Source organism: Chlorocebus sabaeus, chromosome 18 (assembly GCF_047675955.1).
Source record: "Chlorocebus sabaeus isolate Y175 chromosome 18, mChlSab1.0.hap1, whole genome shotgun sequence".
Lineage (NCBI taxonomy): Eukaryota > Metazoa > Chordata > Mammalia > Primates > Cercopithecidae > Chlorocebus > Chlorocebus sabaeus.
Genome location: NC_132921.1, coordinates 65376402 through 65401080, shown reverse-complemented (window position 1 = coordinate 65401080; position 24679 = coordinate 65376402). Strand labels below are relative to the sequence as shown.

The 24679-nt window shown below is 40.5% G+C and overlaps 1 protein-coding gene across 17 annotated transcripts in view; it reads left to right on the top strand.

Annotated features, from left to right (window-relative positions):
- The window catches only part of DLGAP1 (DLG associated protein 1), a 951759-nt gene that overhangs the window by 718056 nt on the left and 209024 nt on the right, over nucleotides 1-24679 (top strand). For all 17 annotated transcript variants that reach the window (XM_007974542.3, XM_007974540.3, XM_007974541.3 and 14 more), the window contains 2 exons: nucleotides 49-226; nucleotides 6734-6974. In XM_007974542.3, coding sequence (XP_007972733.3) covers nucleotides 49-226; nucleotides 6734-6974 — 419 coding nt within the window. The remainder of the gene's footprint in view (nucleotides 1-48; nucleotides 227-6733; nucleotides 6975-24679) is intronic.

Genomic DNA, 24679 nt, shown 5'->3' with positions numbered 1-24679 from the left:
TGCATTTTGGAATGTGACTAATGTACCTTTTCCATTGTTCCCTTCCAGAATCTCCAATGAACACTCACCCAAACTCCAGATCCGGAGTCATAGTTACCTGAGGGCAGTGAGTGAAGTCTCCATCAACCGGAGCCTGGACAGCCTCGACCCTGCAGGCTTGCTCACATCACCAAAGTTCCGCTCCAGGAATGAGAGCTACATGCGAGCCATGAGCACCATCAGCCAGGTGAGGGCCGTCAGGGCAGCGGTGGTCAGGAGCCATTAGCGGCAGGAAGGTTAGCGAGAACTGAGAGGGTGTGAGTTAGGGAGGCAGTTGCTCACCCAGGAGACCATTGGGTCCTCAGACAGGAGGTCCAGTCAAGTGGTGCAAAGAGCATGCCATGTGTTCAGCCACAGTAAGCCCCCGGTATCAGTGGTCTGCCAGGAGGTGGGGCCCTCTGTAGGTGGATAAAGCACAATGAAGAGGGTCCTTGGAAATTCACTTGAGATCAGGAGTTCGAGATCAGTCTGGCCAACATGGTGAAACCCTGTATCTACTAAAAATACAAAAGTAAGCCTGACATGGTGGCACACACCTGTGATCCCAGCTACTGGAGGCTGAGGCGAGAGAATCACTTGAAACCGGGAGGCGAAGGTTGCAGTGAACCGAGATCATGTCACTGCACTCCAGCCTGGGTGACTTAGCAAGACTCTTTCTCAATTAAAAAAAGAAAAAGAAAAAAGAAAACTTTGGCTTTTAAGCAAGCAAGAGATATGAATCTAACTTTGATGTAGGATAATTAATCTGGCCAAAGAAACATAGGAAAGATTGGAGAAAATGAGAAGCTAGAAACAGAAAGGCTAGTTTGGAAGACACTGTGATCATCAAGGTGAGAATTAATGTTACTGATGGTGGTGGTGACCATAGTGGTGATGTTGGTATGTTGGTGATAATGATGGCAGCGATGGTGATGATAGTGATGGTGATGGTGATGATGGTGATGGTGTTGGTAGTGATGGTGGTGGTAATGATGGTGATGGCAGTGGTAGTGGTAGTGATAGTTATGGTGATGGTGGTGGTGATGGTTGTGGCAGTGATGATGGTGATGGTGGTGACAGTGATGGTAACAGTAATGGCAGTAGTGATGGTGGTGGTGGTGATGGTAATGGGTGGCAGTGGCGGTTGTGATAGTGATGGTGGTGGTGGTGGTGGTGATGGTGATGGTGGTAACAGTGATGACAGTGATGGTGATGATAGTGATGGTGATGGTGGTGGTGATGGTGATGGTGTTGGTAATGATGGTGTTGGTAAGGTAATGATGGTGTTGGTAATGATGGTGGTGGTAATGATGGTGATGGCAGTGGTAGTGGTAGTGACAGTAATGGTGATGTGGTGGTGATGGTAACGATAATGAGTTATGATAATGAGTTATGATCACACCACTGCACTCCAGCCTGGGCAACAGAGCTAGACCCTATCTCTTAAAAGAGAGAGAGAGAGAAAAAAAAAACAGAGAACATAAATGAAGAGTTAGAAAGAATTAAAGAGAAATTGACAAATATCAAAAACAGACCAAGAACATTAGACATACAGATAATAGAAGTCCTTTCAGGCCGGGTGTGGTGGCTCAAGCCTGTAATCCCAGCACTTTGGGAGGCCAAGACGGGCGGATCATGAGTTCAGGAGATCGAGACCATCCTGGTTAATCCAGTGAAACCCCGTCTCTACTAAAAAATACAAAAAACTAGCCGGGCGAGGTGGCGGGCGCCTGTAGTCCCAGCTACTTGGGAGGCTGAGGCAGGAGAATGGCGTGAACGGGAGGCGGAGCTTGCAGTGAGCTGAGATTCGGCCACTGCACTCCAGCCTGGGCGACAGAGTGAGACTCTGTCTCAAAAAAAAAAAAAAAAAGAAAAAAGAAATCCCTTCAGAAGAAAATCAATGGAACAGAAAAAGTAAGAAAAACAATGAATTTTTTTAAACTTTCCTGAAATAAAAAGTTGATTTGAAGCTACATAGTGGAAGAACACACCATGTAAACATGTAAACACACCATGTACCTGAGAAATTAACCCAAAGCAATCAACATCAGGGCATATTCTGGTAAAATTATAAGACTTTAAAGATTTTTTTAAAAAACACTTTGGATTTCTAGACAAAAAGAGCAACTGACTTAATAAAATGAAAACTGAGTTATCATTGGAGCCTTTAACAACAATGGTTTATGCTGGAAGAAAATGATGTGTGTAGCATTTTAATACACTCAAGGAAAAATATGTGAATCAAAGATTTTTATATCTAGAAAAACTGACTTTCAAGTATAAAACGTACAAACTGTTATAAGCATGGATGCATGCAAAGAATATTGATTCCATGAACACATTCTGAGAAATGCACTAGACAATGAGCTCTAAACCAGCCATATGAATGACCAGACATAAGAACTACAGATGCTCCTCTGCTTACATCCCTGATAGACCCATTGTAAGTTGAAAATACCATAACTCAAAAATGGGCATTTTGTAAACATGATGGGATGTAAAACAAAAGACACAATATCCAAAAAACGCTGGACTGGCAACACAGTACACTTTGGAGTATCAGTTGTTTACCCTTGTAATTGCATGGCTGAGCACCTACCCAGAATCTCGAGATAATACTAAACCACATATCAACAGCCCAGAAAAAGATCTAAATTCAAAATTCAAAGTACAGTTTCTACTGAATACATATTAATCTTGTATCATCATAAAGTAGAAAAAGCATAAGTCAAACCATCATTAGTCATGGACCACCTGTAGTAGCAAACATTAAACACAATTATTTGTAGAACTAAGACTAAATGAGCATTCGGTGGTTGGGGAGCATAATAGGTTTATTTGCTCTGACGATATAAATACAGCACAATTATTTAAAAATGAGAAAAAAGAATAGAGGGACCACATATAAAATGGAATTGTTAGCTCTTTAATCATATGTGGGCAGGGGTAGTATTAGTAATGTTTTCTGTGCATATATTATGGGATAAAGTAAATGGATAGTTATAGAATATTCCAATTCCATCATCTCCTGTGTGCTTGAGAACCAAGATTCTTAGTATGGAATAAATATCTAAGAATAAACATATATAGAAGAGGTTTCATAAGAACCCTATAGTATTTATATCCTAGTTCTTCCCACTGAAAAGACCTCAGAACAGTGATTAACCCAGTAGCAATGACAGCGTATCTTCCTAGTACCCAGATTGTGTTCTTGTGACACCATTTCCCACTAAAAAAAGAAAGGGCTTTTCAGAAACATACTGATTCCAGGACTGGGCAGGAAAGGTTTAAGTGGAGTTTAGAATATTTTGTCATACCAGATATCAAAGAAGTTCTCAAAGATTACTACTTCCATGTCAAAAAGACCCCCAAACCAACCTAAAAGGCTCCCACTGATGAAAGATGGCACAAATTTGAGTTCACTAAGGATAATTATTTCAATTAACTGAAAACCATCAAATATTTTTAAATCTATGAGCTAATGTGATATTTTTAAAAACTGATTACATATGGAATATAAGAGAGAAAAAATTTATCTTGAAAATTAGTAAATAAAGAGGGGAAATCAGGCATTTATCCTACCATTGCTATATGAACTAAATCATTAAGTAAACAAGTAATGTGTAAGAGAATATTCCAACTAGTAGTTGTAATTATAGAATATTGCATTTTACAACTCCCAAGGACTAACAGATCTAGGCATTGAGCATAGATAACTCCTAACAACATAAAAGACAGACAAACTAGACATAATGTGCCTCCTGATGAAATAAGCACATGACCTCTAGCCTTGCCAGAAAGATTGAACCTGAATCTGATCAAATCTCTGAATCTGGATTCCAATTTTCAGGCAATACAAAATACAGAGGAACATGATGAACTCCACCATGAGTCTGAAATCAACAAAATCCAGACTACGGGAACCTCTATGGGGCAAACAACCTAGATTCTCAATAGATAAATCAAAATAAGTGTATGTTAAAGGTGAATTTTAAAATCTATCAGATTTTTTAAATGGGTAAGACAAACCAGAGCCCAGGGATGCACACTTGGGTGAAAAAAAAAACAAAAACAAAAAAAAAAACATAAAGAAATGCACGAAAGTGAACGTAATAAAACTCAGGGTATTAGTTATGTACTATTAGAGAGACAGTAGAGATTGTGAATATCGGGGCATGTGGAGGGCTTCTAGGGTGTCTGGTAAAGTTTTGTTTCTTGATCTGGGTGGTGGTTCCAAGGTGTTTGCCTTATTATAATTCATTAAGTTATATATTTATTTTGTATGGTTTTCTGTATCTGTGTATAATGAAAATAAAAGGATAAAAGGGAATGAAGAAGAGTTCTATTAAGAACATAAGTTTAGCCAGGAGCCATAGTTCACACCTGTAATCCCAGCACTTTGGGAGGTGGAGTTGGGAGGATGGCTTGATGGCTTGAGACCAGCAGTTTGAGACCAGCCTGGGCAACATGGCGAAACCCTGTCTCTACAAAAAAAAAATAGCCAGGCATGGTGGTGCATACCTGTAGTCCCAGTTATCCAGGAAACTGAGTCAGGAGGATTGCTTGAGCGCAGGAAGTTGAGGCTACAGTAAGTCTTCTTCGTGCCACTGCACTCCACCCTGGGTGACAGAGCAAGATCCTACCCAAAAAAAAAAAAAAAAAGAAAAAAAGAATATAAGTTTAACCTAGAGGGTTAAGAAAAAAAACCAACAAGTTGCAGAATTATATTTACTATGTAATTCAAGTTTTAGACAAAGTAGAAGAGGGGACATATATACTATCTAGAAAGATAGTCATCCGAGTTTAATGGTTGTTACCTTGACAGAGATAGTTTGCTATCTCTTTGTAAAGTTTGGTATGTTGATTAAAAGGGGGAAAAAATGAATAAATTATATACATATAGACATATATTACATATGTCTATATATATACACCCATACATGTGCAGATGTATATAGACATACACACATATATATTTGCTTTATTTTTGGCTTTGGAATAATTGCAACTTTAAAAAAGAGTAACACATGTAATACAAAGACTCCTGTATATCCTTGACCCAGATTGAAATGTATGGATTGTTGAGATATTGGCTCATTTGCTCAGTCTTTCTCTCTCTCGCTCCATTTGATAGCTGCAGATACATTCCTTTACCTCTAAATGTATGTCCATGTATTTCTTTAAAAACAAGGATATATAGAGATATAATTTTCTAATATGGACACACATAGTTATTATCCTGGAAAATGTGCAGGGATTTCACATAACAAATTAGATGAAGAATGTGAAAATAGCATTTTTAAACTGTAAAGAATTATTATTAAACAATGCATGTCTCTTTCTATTGATATGCCTTAAGGTAATTGGTCACTTTTATCTGAAGTTTAAAGAAATTAGTCATTACCGGAGCACAACTTCAGATAATACAAAATGAGGAGACAGCCAAAAATTGTAATAGTTTTCAGTAAGCGTTCAAAACCCAATTGTAGTTTAATTTGTTAAATTCTCAGTGCCTCATGAATTTGATATTAGGGAAATACAGATAAGATGTCCTGGAAGGTAACAGAAAATTGAGAAATGCTCCCAAATCTCTAGCAAGTCAACTAAAAAGTGAGAAGTTACTGGAACATCTAGTCAGGAATATTGTTTCTTAAGTGGGGCTCAAACCTAATGTAAGTTATATACAGGAGGAATATAAATCAATAAAAACTTATTCAAAAAAAGAGGGCCCCCATTTCAAAGATTTTTTTCCAATTACACCAAATATTTCTGTAGCAAATTTTAAAAATACATTAATAAACAATTTATGAATCATATCAGCTTTTTTTGTTGTTTGTTTGTTGAGACAAGATCTCTCTCTGCTGCCCAGGCTGGAATGCAGTGGTACAATCAGGGCTTACTGCAGCCTCGACCTCCCGGGCTGAAGTGATCCTCCTGCCACAGCCTCCCAAAGTAATAAGTGTGCGCCACCACACTCAGCCCATATGGGCTTTTTATAAAGAAGACTGAAACTTGTAAATAGTTTGAAAATCTTGATGGCGCTTTTCAAGATTTTGACTTATCTGAGTTTAGTCTATTTTTGTGAAAAATGTAAGTATCTTGCCAGAAAATATAGGGCATGTTTCCATACCTTGCACTAAATTAAGCTTGACACTGAAATTATTTGACAAACTAGTCACTTCAAAAGGCACTGTAAAAATACTCGTTTCTAAAATGTTTGTGCTAAAAAGTTATACCAAAATACATGAACTCTGACAATGGACTGCTAAAATTCTTCTTCAAGTTTGCATTTATAAATAAGAACATCATGCATTGGAATAAGCCCCACATTTCCTTGCATTCTACAAACAATGCCCTTTTTTCTTTAAAATGTAATCAAGGCTGGTGGTGACAGCTCATGCCTGTAACCCCAGCACTTTGGGAGGCCCAGGCGGGTGGATCACTTGAGGTCAGGAGTTCAAGACCAGCCTGGCCAACATGGCGAAACCCTGTCTCTACTAAAAATACAAAACAAAAAAAAAAGTAATCTATTTTTGGAATTATAAACTGGATGCCATTCAATTATAGCCTGTAACAGAAAGGAAATAAAATGCATTTGAGCTTAACATAACCAGACGCTGCTTTTTCTTCTGGGGATTGAAGTTCGCAGATGCTTGGAGAGGTTGATCCTCCACCAGGTGGAGGCGAGTGTCTCAACGCCTGTGTCTCTCCGCAGGTGAGCGAGATGGAAGTGAACGGGCAGTTCGAGTCCGTGTGCGAGTCCGTGTTCAGCGAGCTGGAGTCGCAGGCCGTGGAGGCGCTGGACCTGCCCATGCCCGGCTGCTTCCGCATGCGGAGCCACAGCTATGTGCGGGCCATCGAGAAAGGCTGCTCCCAGGACGACGAGTGCGTGTCCCTGAGGTCGTCCTCGCCGCCGCGCACCACCACCACCGTTAGGACCATCCAGAGCAGCACGGGTGAGTGTGCAGGCCCGCAGCCAGCCTGGCCTCTGTGCTGGCTACGGCACGACTGTCCCCAAAGACTGTGCCCTTGCTGTCATCATGCATAGTTGCCAGGAACAAGATACCACCCATGTCCTACAAACCATAGGTTTTCCTTCCCTGTCTGCCTCTATCCCCGCCTCTGGCCACTCTCCCACACCTCCTTCCCAACTCCATCTCTGGCACCCGCAGGGGAAACTGCAACTACAGCACCATGAGGGAGGGACAGCACAGCCCAGCGGGGAGGGACTTCCAAAATCCCCACACAGGTCCTAGGAGCTGATCCCCGCCAGCTCCTACTCCCAATGATTAGGCTTGGCCTTTTAGGGCTGTGACCCTAAATGAACCAGACACCCTACTTATGACCCATCACAGAATTGAAATGACTGTTTTATTCCAAGATAGCCACAAAGTGACTATCCCAAAAGACCTGAAATATCACTGTGAGAAATAAGAAGGAAGAAATGGATGACCCGTAATATCGATCGCACATTTTATGAGTTTTATTTTAACAGAAAGCAGATTTATTTCACTATTTTAAAACTTCTATCTATCCCGTATAAATAGCACCTCCTTTTCCCTCTAAACTGTATTTAAGTGTGTGTGGTTAAACTGTATTTTTGTCAGTAGATTTTAGGCACAGAGACACAGAAAAGCTTAACGAGTTTCCATGACACTGGAACCTGCATAATAATATAGCCGTGGGCTATGTATGACAATGTGTGCATATGTATTATATAGATAACATTTGAGTTCCAAAAAGAAAATCCCACTGTTTAACTAGGCTTAACTTCATGATTGAACTCAGCATAACTTCAATATAGAACATTCTACAAGAAGATCATCAAACTTAGACTCAAGATAAATAATGATGAATAAATTAGAAAGAAAAGCCTGTGTCAGAGTATTATATCATTCCATTTTAGTGCTAGGTGCATCAAATGTCAGTAATTATCATTCAGGCTAGAACTTTTGCAGGCTTAAGAGTTAAAAGGTCCTCAAATCCAAGTTAAAATCCTAGATACATGGAATTGAGGTGATAGTTTTATTTAAAATAAATATACGGGTTAAACAAGAGGAGTTCATTCTTGACCACCGCAAACTGAGATCTCAGTGTTAGGAGAAGAGATGCTTCCAGACCTTGCATTGGCCAGGCAGCTCAGCAGGGAGCCCAAAAGCTCAGACCCTGGCTGCCTACCTCCAGACCAGAGATGGTGGATGTCCGTATGTTCTTGATCACTAGGAAATTCTCCAAGAACAGCCACAGATTAATAAATTAAATGAGAGTTATTTATGAAGAGAAAAAAATAATTTCTTTTGAAAAATCAACCATGAGCATGTTTGTGTGTGTTTGCATTCATGCAGTGTGATTTGGAAGGTCTGCCCTGTCCCTGTAGTGTATCATTATGTCTTTTGGTGTGTCCCATTTTCACCACCCCAACCCAACACACAACCCGTTCCCAGTGTCTGGTCCATTCTTCTGTATGATGAACTCATTGCCTGCTAGTTGAAATCGTTCCTTAAATATGTAAAATGCAGATTCTGGCCCAGAAGTCACAAGGGGTGCTCTCAGGAGAACAGTCGGGAAGGAAAGGGCTGCTGGCTCACTCCTTTACCCTCAGGAAACAGTGTTGCGGATAAAGTAGCAAAAGACTTGGAATGGTTTTTCTCTGCTCACCTGTCGGATTTGCGTGTTTTTGTCATTTTGCTTATACTTCCTGCATCAGCGCCTGTCCCATGCTCTTCACTCCAAACACACAGGGGTCTGCCCTCCTAAGACACTTCTCAGATACTCTGGAGGCTCCCAGAGCTCAAGCAATAGAGTTGCCAAATAAAATCCAGGTCGTCCAGTTAAATTTCAATTTCAGGTAAAGAGTGAATAATTCTGCTGGATAGGTATATCCCAAATATCGCATGAGAAATATACAGAACTATTTGTCATGTTTGTAGTATTTTCTGAAATCCAACAAGCCTATCAGGGCAGGAGATGAATGAGCCCTGGGAGGGTGTCTCGTGTTGTTCCATTTTGAATCTGAGTTGAATCTAAAGGGCTTTAGCCAGAAATGCTATGTGGGAAAACACCCAAAACAGGGAGAAGTGAATCCAGCTGCAGAGAGGGGATCGCATTCGCTTCTTCCTGGGCTCTATGAATCGCATCCTAAGTACGGAGCCACCTCCACCTGCAGCACTCCTGGGGAAGGCTCCAGGCTTGGCTGCCCCTGCAAGGATTTAGGGGCAGAAAGGTGTGACTTGCCCCTGGGGTTCGTGATGGATAAAATGCCGAGTGTTTGCACAGGGCAGCTGTACTTCACCCAGAATCATTAAACTAAACATAATGTGTCATCTTCACAGACGTGGAAAAATAAACAGTTTTAAGTACTAAACCATTACAGTAGATTAACTCAGTAAGCACATAGGATATTTTTCCAATATTATCTTTCACAGTTTCTCTATGACATGAATTTGTTCTTAAAAATTCATTATTTTATGATATGATAAGGGTCTATGCCCTTTATTCTGCCCTTCCTACTACTCCTGTATGCTATTTCTCTCTCACACACACACACACACACACACATGCACACACACACACGCATTTCCTTCTCTTTTTCTCACATGATCTCAGTACTGTCATATTAATTTTCTTCCTCGGTTCCTTTTTACATTGAATCAAATATAATTTCCTGTAGAAAAATGCAGAAAATTGATTTTCTTACGGGACCTACTAATTTTTGAAAGAAAACACTCATCTATGAAAATTGGGAAATGACTTTGCTCCAATTTGATTGATTTCCCCACATGCACGGGTTAGATGCACATCTCGGTTTAGCAGGACTTGATGTAGATGTAGATGTGTCCTTTTGCCTCTCTTCCTCTGCTCATTATTTTCAGATACTCACAGCAGATTTTGTTTTTACTAAACTTACTCTTTGTCTGGAAAAAATTCCTCATTTTGTCTGCTGCACTTATTAGGCAGAACTTCTCTCCACAACAGTCCACATTCTGAATCTTTGACATTTGGTCAGCCCATTTTAATTGCTCACATTTTCAGCAAAATATGCTATTAAATCTTTCTTTCCCAGCCTTGTTCTTTATTCGTATTCGTAAAATGAAATCACAGACAAGAGTCTGATGCCATAGGAGAGAATTAGGAAGATGGGCTCAGCTCTAGGTGGCCGCAGGGATCCTCTAGCTATTAGTAGGTGAGCAAGGATGAATGGAGATAGCTCAGCAAATCAGGACAAATCCGGGATGAAGTTATAGCAACTTAAAGTTATGCTTCCTTGAGCTTGTTGACTTCTTGGCTTGTCTAACTACGGTAGAATCTCAGGTTCTTTCAGCCTATAATCTACTTCAAGCACCCAGATTTCTCTCCATCCAATAGACTCAACAAGTTTTCATATAAACCACAGTGCCTGGGACTACTAGATTAATATTAGAGGAGGAAGTATTAGAGCAGTTAATATTACAGTAAGAATATTACGGTAGGAAAGTAGAATGAAAACATGATTCAGTTAATATCATGACTGAAAAACAAGAACCCTTGCCTCAGTCATCTAAAATATTTTAGGTAACAGTAGAACTTGATGCTGGAAATACACCCAGACCTCCACTTCAGAGGACTGGATTAAGCCTGCCTCTGAAGCAATACACCAATGCAATTGTACGGGTTCAAGGGGAAGTTTTTGTTTTACTTCCTGTGCTGAATATTTCCTAGGACCTATCAAAAGGTATTATCACACTGTAGCTAGGCAGACTTGTATCTGGTGATATCAGTAGTCTGAATAGGCAGAAACATTGTCTAATAATCATACGCGGTGATCTAATTATTGTCTAATAATCACACATCCGGCCAAATACAAGCACACACTCGTAAATGTACCGGAAAAAAAAAACTTCATAAAGGACACAAAGTAAATCATTTGCAGTGGTTTCCCAGAAAGTAGTAGGTGGGGAGAGGCAGATGGTAAAGAGATAGGGAGATATTAAAAATAAGTATTTATGACTTTTTATGATTTTAATGCCAAATATAACATTTGAATAGAAATAATGCTCCTTGATAGAAGTAGGCAAACTATCCTGATATTCTCTGGGGGGGTTTTCTGTTTGTTTGCTTTTGGTATTTTGAGACAGAAGCTCCCTGTGTCACCCCGGCTGGAGTACAGTGGTACGATTATAACTTACTGCAGCCTCCACCTCCTGGACTGCAATCCTCCATCTCAGCCTCCGGAACACAGGTAGCAGGGAATACAGATGCACACCACCATGCCTGGCTAAATTTCTTTTTTTCATTTTTTGAGATGGAGTCTTGCTCTGTCACCCAGGCTGGAGTGCAGTGGTCCAATCACGGCTCACTGCAGCCTCCGCCTCAAGTGATCCTCCCACCTCAGCCTCCTGAGTAGCTGGGATTACAGGCACATGCCACCACACCTGGATAATTTTTTGTATTTTTGGTAGAGATGGAGTTTCACCATGTTGGCCAGACTGGTCTCAAACTTCTGGGCTCAAGTGATCCGCCCACCTTGGCCTCCCAAAGAGCTGCGATTACAGGCGTGAGCCACCACATCTAACAGATTCTCTGGTCTTTTAAGAAATTTCTTCACTTTGAAATTCCAAAGAAGCTTTATGTAGCAATAATACCATTTTTATAAAGAGTAAATAGGTTCATTTACCACACTGTTACTCTTAAAGTTTGGCCTCTGTGCTATAATGTTTTCTTTTTTCTTTTTTATTTTTTTAATTTTGTGACAGGGTCTTGCCTTGTTGCCCAGGCTGCAGTGCAGAAGTGTGATTATGGCTCGCTGCAGCATTAACCTCCCAGGCCCAAGTGATCCTCTCACCTCAACCTCCAGAGTAGCTGGGACCACAGGCACATGCCACCATGCTCGGCTAATTTAAAAAAAAAAAAATTGTATAGACGCAGACTTACTATGTTGCTCAGGCTGGTCTCAAACTCCGGAGCTCAAGTGATCCTCCCACCTCAACATCCCAAAGTGCTGGGATTACAGGTGTAAGCCACTGTGCCCCACCCGTACTCTAATTCTCTTATTCGAGGAATTTCTTAAACAATGATGGAGTTGAACTGTTCTCCTCTCCTTCACATAGTTCAGGAAGGGGAGTAAGGACCCAGGGTACAGTGTCCCCTATGCGAAAGCAGTGCTTACCCTGTTGGATGTAGCTTGGGACCACAGTTACAGAAGTATTTACAGTTTGATGTTGTAACAGGAGAAATCATATTTTCCTCTAAGTTGAGACACGTTCTTCCATCTTCCTACCTTACATCCTCCCCCATTCCTGGCAGCTCTGAGACGCTTGCTCAAGCCTTGCTTAATATAGCAAAAGCAACTAATGTTTTCATCAGCTGAGGTCAGAACTAACATTCAGAAGGTTCGGGGTTTGGGTCTTCATTCCGAGTCAGTCATCTTACCCAGGAGACCACACCTCACCCACCTTCATACACCCTACACTCCAATCCCACACACACTGCTCCCCACTCCCCCTAACACAAACCCTAAACCCTAGGCAGAATGGCATTAAGATAAAAATTTGTATTTGCAATACGCACAGCAGGCATTCAAAAATGGAAGAAGAAAGGAAAAGCTGCAGAAAAATCTTTAAGTACTCCACAAACTGCACAAGCCACAGATGATTGAATAATCAAGGTAACTTTCCTAGGGAAATAGCATTGCTATTAAAACAAGTTGAGTCATCAAATATTAGCAGTAAAAAAACTTCTACATCATCCAGGCTAGTGGTCTGCAAACCATAGCCTGTGGAGCAAGTCCAACGTGCTGCCTGTTTCTGTAAATTAAGTGTCATCAGACATAACTCACACCCATTTGTTTACCTGCTATCTGTAAACAGAAGTTTCAGCAGAGTTGAATAGTTGCCTCTTTTAAAAGCTGAGTTGAATTGTTCGTGCAGAGTAGTCTCTGCAGGAATGTTTTGGTCCACAAAGCCAAATACATTTATTATGTGACCCTTTACGGAGAAAGTCTGCTCCACCTATCTAATTCATTGAACCCATTCGAAGGTAAGGAGACTAAGGCCCATAGTGGTGAACCTCCAGCAGGAGGCAAAGTCAGAATAAGAAGCTCAGGTCTCTCAGTAAACAGCCCTTTGTTCCTCTGGTGCCCAGCTCTACAAATTATTTATTGCTTGAGTATGAAGTTAATCTGAACTTCAGTTCCTTCATGTATAAAATGAGATTACGATGCTGATCCTCTTCCCAGCATTAATGACCATTTTTGGAGAATTCTTGGAGTTCAGAAAAAGCTCACTTCTTTCTGCCAAGTACCAAGTTAATTAATAGATCCTTGTTATAAAGCAGGGAGGCAAAGGTTCAGAAGTTGAAGGGACAGATACCAATCAGAAGCTTTCTGAACAAAGCACCTTTCTTTTCTATTCAAGATAAAATCAAATAATAAATATTCAGATATTGCCTGGACTGGTTCCTTGTCTCTCTGCTAATGAGTTTTCCTTCTTTGAATCTCTCCAAGTGGAACCGGAGACATCGCGTACTTCCACCCTTGCAGGCTCAGATGAAATAAAAAAGAGCAAGATTTATGACACAACTACTCCTCTTGAGAGGCAGCTTATCCTTGTTCGCTGTTACATTGAAGGAAACTGACAGTGATGATTTTCAGGAGACTTTTGGTTATAACTTTTCCTTTCTTCTTTGGGGCACGCGAGGTGGGATTCCTCTATAATATTAGGAAGTCATAAAAATGCAAAAGTCCTATCAGACACAGAGCGAGATTTAAAATCTGAAGAATACCATCTGCTTCCACCTCCTGCAGTTGTTTGGAAGCACATAAATCACCTCTTGGGAACGGAGTGCCAACCTTGAGGGGCTATGCCTCACAGACAGGCAACAAGCAAGTCCACCGTTGCCCACATTCGGGGTTATTGCGTGGCAAACAGTGAAGGGGCTTACAGGGTTTTATGGCACACTGGCCTTAAAGGCTGTTGTGAGGTTCACATGAGATCATTCATAAGGAAGCATTATGCAAATTACAAATTAGAATGCCTCTACTTTGGCTTTGATTTGAAATCTCTCAATCTGGCTTAGTTTAATAATAATGATAATAGCTAACCTTTAAGCACTTATTATTTGACGAGCATACAAACAGCTGTGTAGATTATCTAACGTAACCATAATGCATACTCTGTGAGTTCTACATGGTATTATCATTGAAATCAAACAGAGAAAAAAACAAATAAGACTTAGAGGGTTTATACAATTTGACCAGGCCCCACAGCTAGTAAGTGAAATTCTCTCTGTAATCACCAATAAATGCCTTGGCAACTATGGTATAATCTGAAATAATTTAATACAAATCCATTTCTGGAATAAAAGGCCTAGGAGCTGTTTTCTTTCGTTCTTTCCTCTCACAAATATGCATCTAGCTTCCTGCCATATTTGAAACCTGTATTTTCTATAATAATTTCTGAAAAATTCTCCTTTTTAAAGAAACATTTGTTCACATATTATTGCCGTGGCCTCTCATGTTGGTTTGTCTGTGAAATATCTGTTTCAAGAAAAAGATGTAAAAAAATAGACTGAAATTAAAGTAAATTTTTTTTAAGCCTATAAAAGGAAAATACTCTCTGGGTTTAAAATTTCCTATTACACTCAGTCGTTTTGATATTATGTGTACTTGGAAGATCAAAGATCAAATATTCAATCCGCTGATCTAGTCATGGTGTTGTCAGACAGCAGTAAATGGAAAAAATAATTTTTGCCAACTCATGCGTAAATTAAGCAGGTGGCAAATTCTGTTTTGAGGCTGATGAAGTGGTCAGGTATCTGTGCCCTTGGGTTAAGTGAAAAATACTAAACTGATGTAATTCTGATCTGACTGGTCTCTTGATTGAACTGTAGAGCAAAGACGTGAACAATAGCAACTCAGTTACAAAGGTCAATCAGAAAACACAAACTAGAAAAACAGGCTCTCTCAATGTGAATCTTTATCATTCACTTTTTTCTTTATGATACCTCCACAGACACCTTTTTTTTTTTTTTTTTCTGGAGGCAGGGTCTCACTCTGCCGCCCAGGCTGGAGTACAGTGGTGCAATCCCAGCTTACTGCAGCCTCGACATCCTGTGCTCAAGCAATCCAGTAATCCTCTCAACTCAGCCCCCAGGGTAGCGGGGATTACACCAGGCCCAGCTGATAGATAGATAGATAGATAGATAGATAGATAGATAGATAGATATATTTTTTTTTTTTTTTTTTTTTTGAGACAAGGTCTTAGTCTGTTGCCCAGACTGGTCTCAAACTCCTGGGCTCAACCAGTCTTCCTGCCTCAGCCTCCCAAAGTGCTAGGATTACAGGTATAAGCCACTGTGCCTGGCCCATAGGCACTTTTATGATGGAAGAAACTGCCATTTAAAAAAGCGTTCATAATCCAGAGTTGTCTGATCCAGTTCATATTAAACATTAACAAATATAGCAAAGTAATAGCAGTTGGAAACTGTCCATGTAATTAATACTGGCAGTTGGACAATGCTGCAAAGCCACTTTAAGAGCAACATTATTCAGCTCCAGGTGGTAAATCCAAGACCTGAAGTTTTGTATTTCTGTCTATACCTACTGCCATTGACTTTCTGTCAAGTTTTCAGGGCAAACTTTTCCTGCGGCCAAGTGTCCTTGATTAAGAACAGAGAAGATCAAAATGAATAGTACCATGATTTTACTATATTGGCATTTGAAATAGTCTCACATTTATTTTAATGACAAATCAATGATCGTGTAACTATGACGATCATTTTGAAAGCTTTCTTTGCCATCTGCTGGTGTCCTACTGACATGCAATTTCCACCAACATACAAGAGAATTTTTCTTTTGTTTTACTTACTTACTTTTTTCTTCCAATTATCAATATTACTGAGAATACTAATTTTAATTCTATAACTTCTAATTAAACTTATGGAAGAAAATAACTAGTCTAAGTTATCTCTAAAAATATGACAGACTGTCAAAGTTTAATTAGCTTTTATCCCTAGAATATTTTGTGGTTTCAAAGGGGTACATAATATTATTAAACTTAACATTGATTCACCAGTTTCATGTTGTAGAGATGTATGTCTGACAGGAAGTATCAGATCTAATCAAGACAGAAGTTCATCCTGAATTTCTGGGTAGGACTGCCATCCTGTCTCTCTTCAAATCCAACCTTAAACTTCTTTTTCACCTCACATTCCATTACATATTTGCCCCACAATGAAATTTAAAATTTATGAAAATTAGTGGGTCCACCTCATCCACTACATTGCTTTTCAAAACCTTTCTCTTTTCTAAAATGTTGATTATGGCCAGATAATCACAATGATACTTTGATGTTTGCTTTTATCATTTTCGAGAAACTTCTTTCAATCATCTTTTATTTTTATCTTGTTAATTAGAAATGATTATAGATTTATAGGAAATTACAAAGATAGCACATAGAGGTCCCTGTACTCCTCACCCAGTTTCCCCAACAGTTACATCTCAACAATATCAAAACCAAGACATTGACATTGTTGCGATGTGTATGAATAGTTTTGTTTTTTGTTTTTTTGTTTTTTTGTTTTTTTGTGTTTTTTTGAGACAGAGTCTAGCTCTGTCACCCAGGCTGGAGTGCAGTGACGCAATCTGGGCTCACTGCAAGCTCTGCCTCCCGGGTTCCTATCATTCTCCTGCCTCAGCCTCCTGAGTAGCTGGGACTACAGGCACCTGCCACCACACCCAGCTGATTTTTGTATTTTTAGTAGAGACGGGGTTTCACCATATTAGTCAGGATGGTCTCAATCTCCTGACCTCGCGATCCGCCCGCCCCGGCCTCCCAAAGTGCTGGGATTACAGGTGTGAGCCACTGCGCCCGGCCAAATAGTCCATCATTTTATCATGTGTAGATTTCTATATCCACCACTATAATCAAGATGTAGAACCATTCCGTCACCACAACGATCTCCTAGTATCCACATTTTGCCAGTTGGGTGAAGTATAGAAACCTTACCTCCCTTCAAAGTCTCTTTGCCCTCTCCCACTTAAAATTATCTTCAATATTTCCTACACATACATGAAGAGTCACATCGCACAATGTTATACTTCTTGCTTCAAATGTCAAATATAATTTAGAAACTTTTAGAGAAGGAAACTCTATTAGATTTGCCTGTATTTTTTTCCCAAATTGTCAAATTTGAGAAATTTTCAGCCATTGTTTATTTTAATTTTTTATTTTTACTTTTTATTTATTTTTTAATTTATTTTTATTTATTTATTTATTTATTTATTTATTTTTTTTTTTTTTTTGAGACAAAAGTCTTGCTCTTGTCCCCCAGGCTGGAGTGCAGTGGCACGATCTCGGCTCACTGCAAGCTCCGCCTCCCAGGTTCAAGTGATTCTCCTGCCTCAGCCTTCCCAGTAGCTAGGATTACAGGCGCCTGCCACCATGCCTGGCTAATTTTTGTATTTTTAGTAGAGACAGGGTTTCACCATGTTGGCCAGGCTGATCTCGATCTCCTGACCTCAGGTGATCCACCCGCCTCGACCCCCCAAAGTGCTGGGATTACAGGCGTGAGCCACTGCGCCCGGCCAAATAGTCCATCATTTTATCATGTGTAGATTTCTATATCCACCACTATAATCAAGATGTAGAACCATTCCGTCACCACAACGATCTCCTAGTATCCACATTTTGCCAGTTGGGTGAAGTATAGAAACCTTACCTCCCTTCAAAGTCTCAGAAACCTTACCTCCCTTCAAAGTCTCTTTGCCCTCTCCCACTTAAAATTATCTTCAATATTTCCTACACATACATGAAGAGTCACGTCGCACAATGTTATACTTCTTGCTTCAAATGTCAAATATAATTTAGAAACTTTTAGAGAAGGAAACTCTATTAGATTTGCCTGTATTTTTTTCCCAAATTGTCAAATTTGAGAAATTTTCAGCCATTATTTATTTTATTTTTTATTCTTACTTTTTATTTATTTTTTAATTTATTTTTATTTATTTATTTATTTATTTATTTATTTATTTTTTTGAGACAAAGTCTTGCTCTTGTCCCCCAGGCTGGAGTGCAGTGGCACGATCTCGGCTCACTGCAAGCTCCGCCTCCCAGGTTCAAGTGATTCTCCTGCCTCAGCCTTCCCAGTAGCTAGGATTACAGGCGCCTGCCACCATGCCTGGCTAATTTTTGTATTTTTAGTAGAGACAGGGTTTCACCATGTTGGCCAGGCTGGTCTCGATCTCCTGACCTCAGGTGATCCACCCGCCTCGACCCCCCAAAGTGCTGGGATTACAGGCGTGAGCCACCACACCCGGCCATTTTCAGTGATTATTTCTATGGCTACTTTTTCATCCCCCTTCTTCTGAGATTCCAGTGACAAAAATAGCCACAGTTCTCTCAATGGGGGTTTTGAGCAGGGTGGTTTCCTTAGAGGCGAATAGGTGGGTAGGCACTGTTTCATCTCCATCATATAACATTATCTGCTTGTTGAATACAAAAAATATTTTTTCCACGCATTCTAGAAATGCCCCCATCAAATATGACCCAACTTTCACATGGACAGCCGCAAATGGGAGACCAAAGTTACACTGAGCCACTGTACCCAGCGCACAGTGCCTCTTATTGGTATAAGACCATGCCTGGCTGATTTTTTGTATTTTTAGTAGAAACAGGGTTTCACCATCTTGGCCAGGCTGGTCTCGAACTCCTGACCTCCTGATCCACCCACCTTGGCCTCCCAAAGTGCTGGGATTACAGGCGTAAGCCACTGCGCCGCCCCTTTTCTGGTTTTATTGATAATGCATTTACCGTATCCCTTTAAATGAAAAGAATGTTGACATAAATCCAGGTTAAACTGACACAAAGCAACTTTCTTTTTATTTAAAAATTGGTAATCTGAAACATGAAGAGCTGTTCTCATTCTCAGAAAAAGAGAATGAGAAATTCACAATCCAAAAGCCCGTATCACTTTCTAAATTAGTTAAATAAACAGGATGCAAGTACTTGACCTTGGCACGTAGCAGTCTTGAAGTTCCTACCACTCTAATGTAAGATCTCAGCTACTACCTTGGGACCCTACAAGGAGTTAAAGACTTTAAACACCAGTCACTTTGTAGCTTTGCAGTGGTTCAGCAATTAACCACCTAAACACAGAATCTGTAGTTCTGGTACATAGAATTTGCCCCATGAATATCTGCTAATTGAGAGGTGAGAACATAAGATTTCCTCTGGAAATGCGCTGCTCCAGTGAACACTGTAGCTTTCTGGGATGACTCTGATGTCTCCACAGAAGCAGAAAATCTTTACTGGTTTTTCAATCACCTGAAAATAAACCACCTCATTACAGAGAGAGTGGGGTGGTCACATGTTACCCCAAACCATTTTGAGGAACAAAGTTTCAATAACTTCTTACTTGGAAAAAAAGAACTTCTAGAAATGGGTGATAGCAAGAATCTGAGAGACTGGTAAGTGCTAACTTCTGCAGAGAAAGCCTTCCTTTCCTTTTCTTTTTCAGGCTGTTCATCCACTTCGTGTTCTTTCTCTGCACTGTCTTGTCCAAAGCCCCGTGGAGGTGAAATTCCTACCCACCCTTCTTTCCTTTTCCCTCTCTTATCTGTAAATAACTAAGTGGTGCTAATAGAACCTCGGTACTAACCTGGTCTCAAATCTCTGTCTATAAACATCTAACTAAAGAGACTTCATGGACTGCTGATCACGTTTCTAGAGTGAATATAAAACTATGAGAAAATCTATAGAGGATTTGCATCAACATATATTCTATTGTTTCTAGTTTTCTTTTGAAATGCATCATATTCCAAAAGGCTTACAAAATAGTATAAAGCTGCTAGGATGGAGGTCTCTTCCCTGTTTTGAATCTCCACAAAAAAGAAGAAAAAAAAAGGCAAACTCACACTCTTTGCACCAATCTAAGCCATAAGAAACAACCCAAGTTATATGTAAAAATATCTAAAAATTTTTTTGAATTTTTTTTTTTTTTTTTTTTAGAGATGGCACCTCACTATGTTGCCCAGGCTGGTCTTGAACTCCTGGCCTCAAGCAATCCACCCACCTCCGCCTCCCAAAGTGTTGGGATTAAAGGCACGAGCCACTACACCCAGCCCACAAATGTTTTAAAAAGTTTATAATAATATGGGGGCCAGGCACGGTGGCTCACACCTGTAATCCCAGCACTTCAGGAGGCTGAGGTGGGCAGATCACAAGGTCAGGAGATCAAGACCATCCTGGGTAACACGGTGAAACCCCGTCTCTACTAAAAAAAAAAAAAATACAAAAAATTAGCCGGGCATGGTGGCAGGTACCTGTAGTCCCAGCTACTCAGGAGGCTGAGGCAGGAGAATGGCATTAACCTGGGAGGCGGAGCTTGCAGTGAGCCGAGATCGAGCCACCGCACTTCAGCTTGGGCGACAGAGTGAGACTCCGTCTCAAAAAATAAATTAATTAATAATAATAATAGTAATATGGGAAGGGGAAGGACTCTGGTATTATATTAAACTAGAAATCCATAGGACATGGGAGCAGTATCCAAAATAGTGTGTTTTTGTACATACACACATAACTCAGAATGTGTCAAGAATTTTTGCTAAGGAAAAAAAAATACTAGAAGGAAATGCACTAGAATGTTAAAGTGGTTACCTTTGATATTGGAACCAAAATGGTTTTGTTTTTCTCCTTATACTTTAGTTTTCAAATGTTCTGAGTTGTGCATGTTTCACTTTCATAATAAAAGGAAAAAAAATTGAGACAGGGTCTCACTGTCACCCAGGCTGGAGTGCAATGATGTAATCACAGCTCACTGAAGCCTCAACCTCCTAGGCTCAGGCAATCCTCCCACTTCAGCCCCCTGAGTAGCTAGGACCACAGGCACAAGCCACCATGCCCTGATAATTTTTAAAATTTTTTCTAGAGACAAGGTCTCACTATATTGCCCAGGCTGGCCTCAGGCGATCCTCCCACCTTAGTCTCCCAAAATGCTGGGATTACAGGAATGAGCCACCATATCCAGCCAAGGAACTATTTTTAATGAAGAAATAGCTAGTGTTTCATTGGTTTGGTCCTACTGGAAGCAATAATACATCTCATGTCAGCATATCCTTCAGGTTTCACCTTTTTTATGTTAGTTTTCTTGATTAAATGAAGTCTTTTGGATTCGGTGATAGGGCAGGATCATTGGAGATGATCTCCAGAAAGGTGCTGCTATGCTATTATTGTATTTATCTAAGTATATAACATCTTCTAGTAAAGAATTATTTTAAAAACTTAAACTAAATTTTTAAAAAAATATTCTTTCCCTTGCTTTCCTTGACCCCCATACGGGTAGCAAGTGAGGTTTTATAGATTTTTGTAGGGTTTTTTCCCCCTCTTCAGATGTCAGAGGCAGTTAATTTGCAAACCACAGTTGCAGGTGGTTTTTGAAGCAGAGGAAGTTTAGGACAAAGGAATAAAGCTACATAAAACCAGCTCATGGTATCTTTAAAAATATAAATCCATGCCTTTGTAGTCCTTACTCTAACAAAAGCTCAGCTCTCAAAGGCATGCTTTCAGTAGTACCTGTGTTCCAGCCAGAAAAACTCCCCAAGCAATTATGGTAAGAAAAAAAGGTTTCTGTCACAGCCACGATCTAATATAATAGTGTAAACCATCTGTGTTTTCAGAAAGGGAAAGCGCTTTTGAAAATAGGAAAAGCGAAGTGCTGGGTGGAATTGTGAAGAGTCATGGCAAATCATCATCATCGTTATCCATTCAGGGAGAAAGTGATATTGACAAACCTACGCTAAAAGAGGATTAAGAAACCTTGCATTGCGAGCTGTGTCAAAGCAATGAAACGAAGGATAATGCTTTCTCAGACACCTGTGCACCTCAGTGCAGCACTGTGCAAGCTCTAGTGGGAATGGTGCTACTGAGTTAGCTGGTGACATTCGTTGCAGCCTGTGCCCTTCCCTTCTCAACCTCTTCCTTGACTTTTCCTTTGCCTTCCCTTTTTCTTAATCTTTTCCAGAGAGAGCTCAAAGGCATTTGTCCATTTCTCACCCATTCTAACAGCTCTAGGGGAAACTTCAGGAAAAGTAAAAATAGCCATGCTCACCAGTTCTCTCTTTTCTGACCCATGTTCTTCTGGAACTCTCTGTTTGAGGGAATGTGGCAGGAATGAGATCCTAGAAATAAGCAGTTGAGCTTCTTCCATTCATATGGTTACACTGCCTTGGACAAGACTACCAAAGGCTGGTATTTCCCAACCCATATTTTATAGGACAAGTTACTTCAAAGCATTGTGAAGCCTTCATCTAAAAGAAAGAGAAACTACATCCGCAGTGTTGTCTGCAGAATTTTAAAACGTTACTGGGCGTGGTGGCTCACATCTGTAATCCCAGCACTTTGGGAGGCAGAGGCAGGCAAATCATCTTGAGGTCAGGAGTTCAAGACCACCCTGGCCAACATGGTGAAACCCTATCTCTACTAAAAAATACAAAATTAGCCAGGCATGGTGGCAAGTGCCTGTAATCCCAGCTACTCGGGGAGGCTGAGGCAGGAGAATCTCTTGAACCTGGGAGGTGGAGGTCTCAGTGAGCCGAGATCACACCATTGCACTGGGCGACAGACTCCGTCTCAAAAAAGAAAAAAAAGCCCACCTAATCGGTTAATTCTTTTAAGCCTATTAGTATGCTGTGGCAGTCAAGCTGAATGTATGCAACAGGAGGCTTTCAACTCAAGATGATGAGCAAACCGAAGCTTATATTCAGCCTAGTGCTTAGGATTTGTCGTGAACATTAATAGGAACTGTACATGTTATCCAGAACCTCCCATCTGGGGGTGCATCTCCATCCTTCTGGGGTTGTACCGTCATCCCTTCTGGGATTGTATTTCCATCCCTTCTGGGGATATACATCCATCTACTCATGCACAACCTATGGCTGTGTTTGAGAAACAATGGACTATTCAAACTGGCATGTAGTTTGTAGTGATTCTTTCCAAAAATGACTCTTCTAGATTACAGCCGCATCGCGGAAAAACCCTACACTGTCTTAGAAAACCATGCGTTGTTTTGCTTTGCTTCCATGGAAAGTCTTCGTAGGATTATATGACTGGACAGGACACCCATATCTGTCTCCCCTGGAATTAATTTCGAATCAAAATTGTTTTTTTAAAAAGGGGATTAAGAAACTTGTGGTGCTTAAAGTTCTTTCTGAAGAAATTGTTTATAATGTTAACACCACACCTCCAGAAGCATTGGAACAGAATTGGTTGAGCAAGTCGGCTTCCTAGGGCCCATCCTCTGACTATGCTGTGAGGAAATGTGGGTGTTTCAGAACAGGGCGGAATCCTGACAGTGTCCCTGCTTGGCTGCCTGTTTTCCTATGTAGTCCAACATGGTAAATCATCCTCAAAACCCTTTATTTTTGGATTTCCCATATGTTCAAATGTGGGTACTCTGCATAGCAGTCCCACCGTGGACACCCACTGAACATCTGCAGTGCGCCAGACTCTCCTGGGTGCTCTGTGTCATAAACATGTGTCTTTCTATCACACAAGTGTCACACTTCATATCAGAGGAAAGACCACCAAATACTTATGATTACTGAAGGTACAATCAAGTGGAAGACCTAAAGCAAATTCTGAAAATAGAAGTATAAGCAAAGGCATAATTCATCAATGTGCCGCTCATTACTTCTGCCTCCACTGAGCATACTTCTATCTTATACCATATGCCTTAGTTTGATCCCAAACGGCAATTTGCACATACTCATACTTCTGACTACTAACAAGCCACTGTAACATTTACTCATTTCCCCTTTTAGACTGAAGCCTCCCCCAGATGCACAAATCTTTCCAATTACTGTAAAAACTTCAGTTATCTGAGCGATGTGTCCACAGGCCTTCAACGCCATCCATCTTGGATTGACCTTGTCCTCATTCTTATCATTCTTTGCTCTTAATCTTCTCAGTTGTAGGGTTAATATCTCTTTTGTTGGTTATGGCACCAATTGCATGTTCCGGAAAAGGCAACTGGGAGTCCAATCAGTTGCAGCTGTGCAAACTCTAGCTCAGCTGATCTGGCTGTGAACAGCAGCAAAGAAGCAGGGAGACAGAGAAACGCTAGAATGGTCTTGAGTCCACATGAACCCAGGTTGTACTTGGTGGTGGTTCAGGGTCTATCCTGTGTATATAGATCTCCCAATAGTCTGCGTCTGGTTTTTGCACCAAGGCAGGGTTTGATGAGGATTGATTGAAAAGAATAACAGCTTTCTAGGCCAATACTAGAGCTTTTGCAAATATTCACTGTGTCCTACCCCACCCTTCTGAGCACATCTGAAGGATAACTCTGTAAAGGAAACAGTACCAGTAGAATAACTTCACTCCCACGAATTTGCCTTTCAAACTGGGTAAGTGAGTTAGGAGTGAATTGATTCTGCTTCTATCTTTTTGGTCCACTTGCTTAAACTTATGGTCCTGCTGGCTGCAAAAAGTAGTAACTTAAGCACTTTAACTAAAACGTGTGATTGCCTCTTTCATTTTCCCATAGGCACTGTGGGAAAGCCCCATGATGTCAGCTGCAGTAAGCCAAGGAATGATCAGAAGGGCACTTCTGTGGCTTGACAAACTCCCCAGCCATGAGCCCCCCAGCACCACTGCCATTTCACACCCCATATTGTTTCCCTGTAATGGGC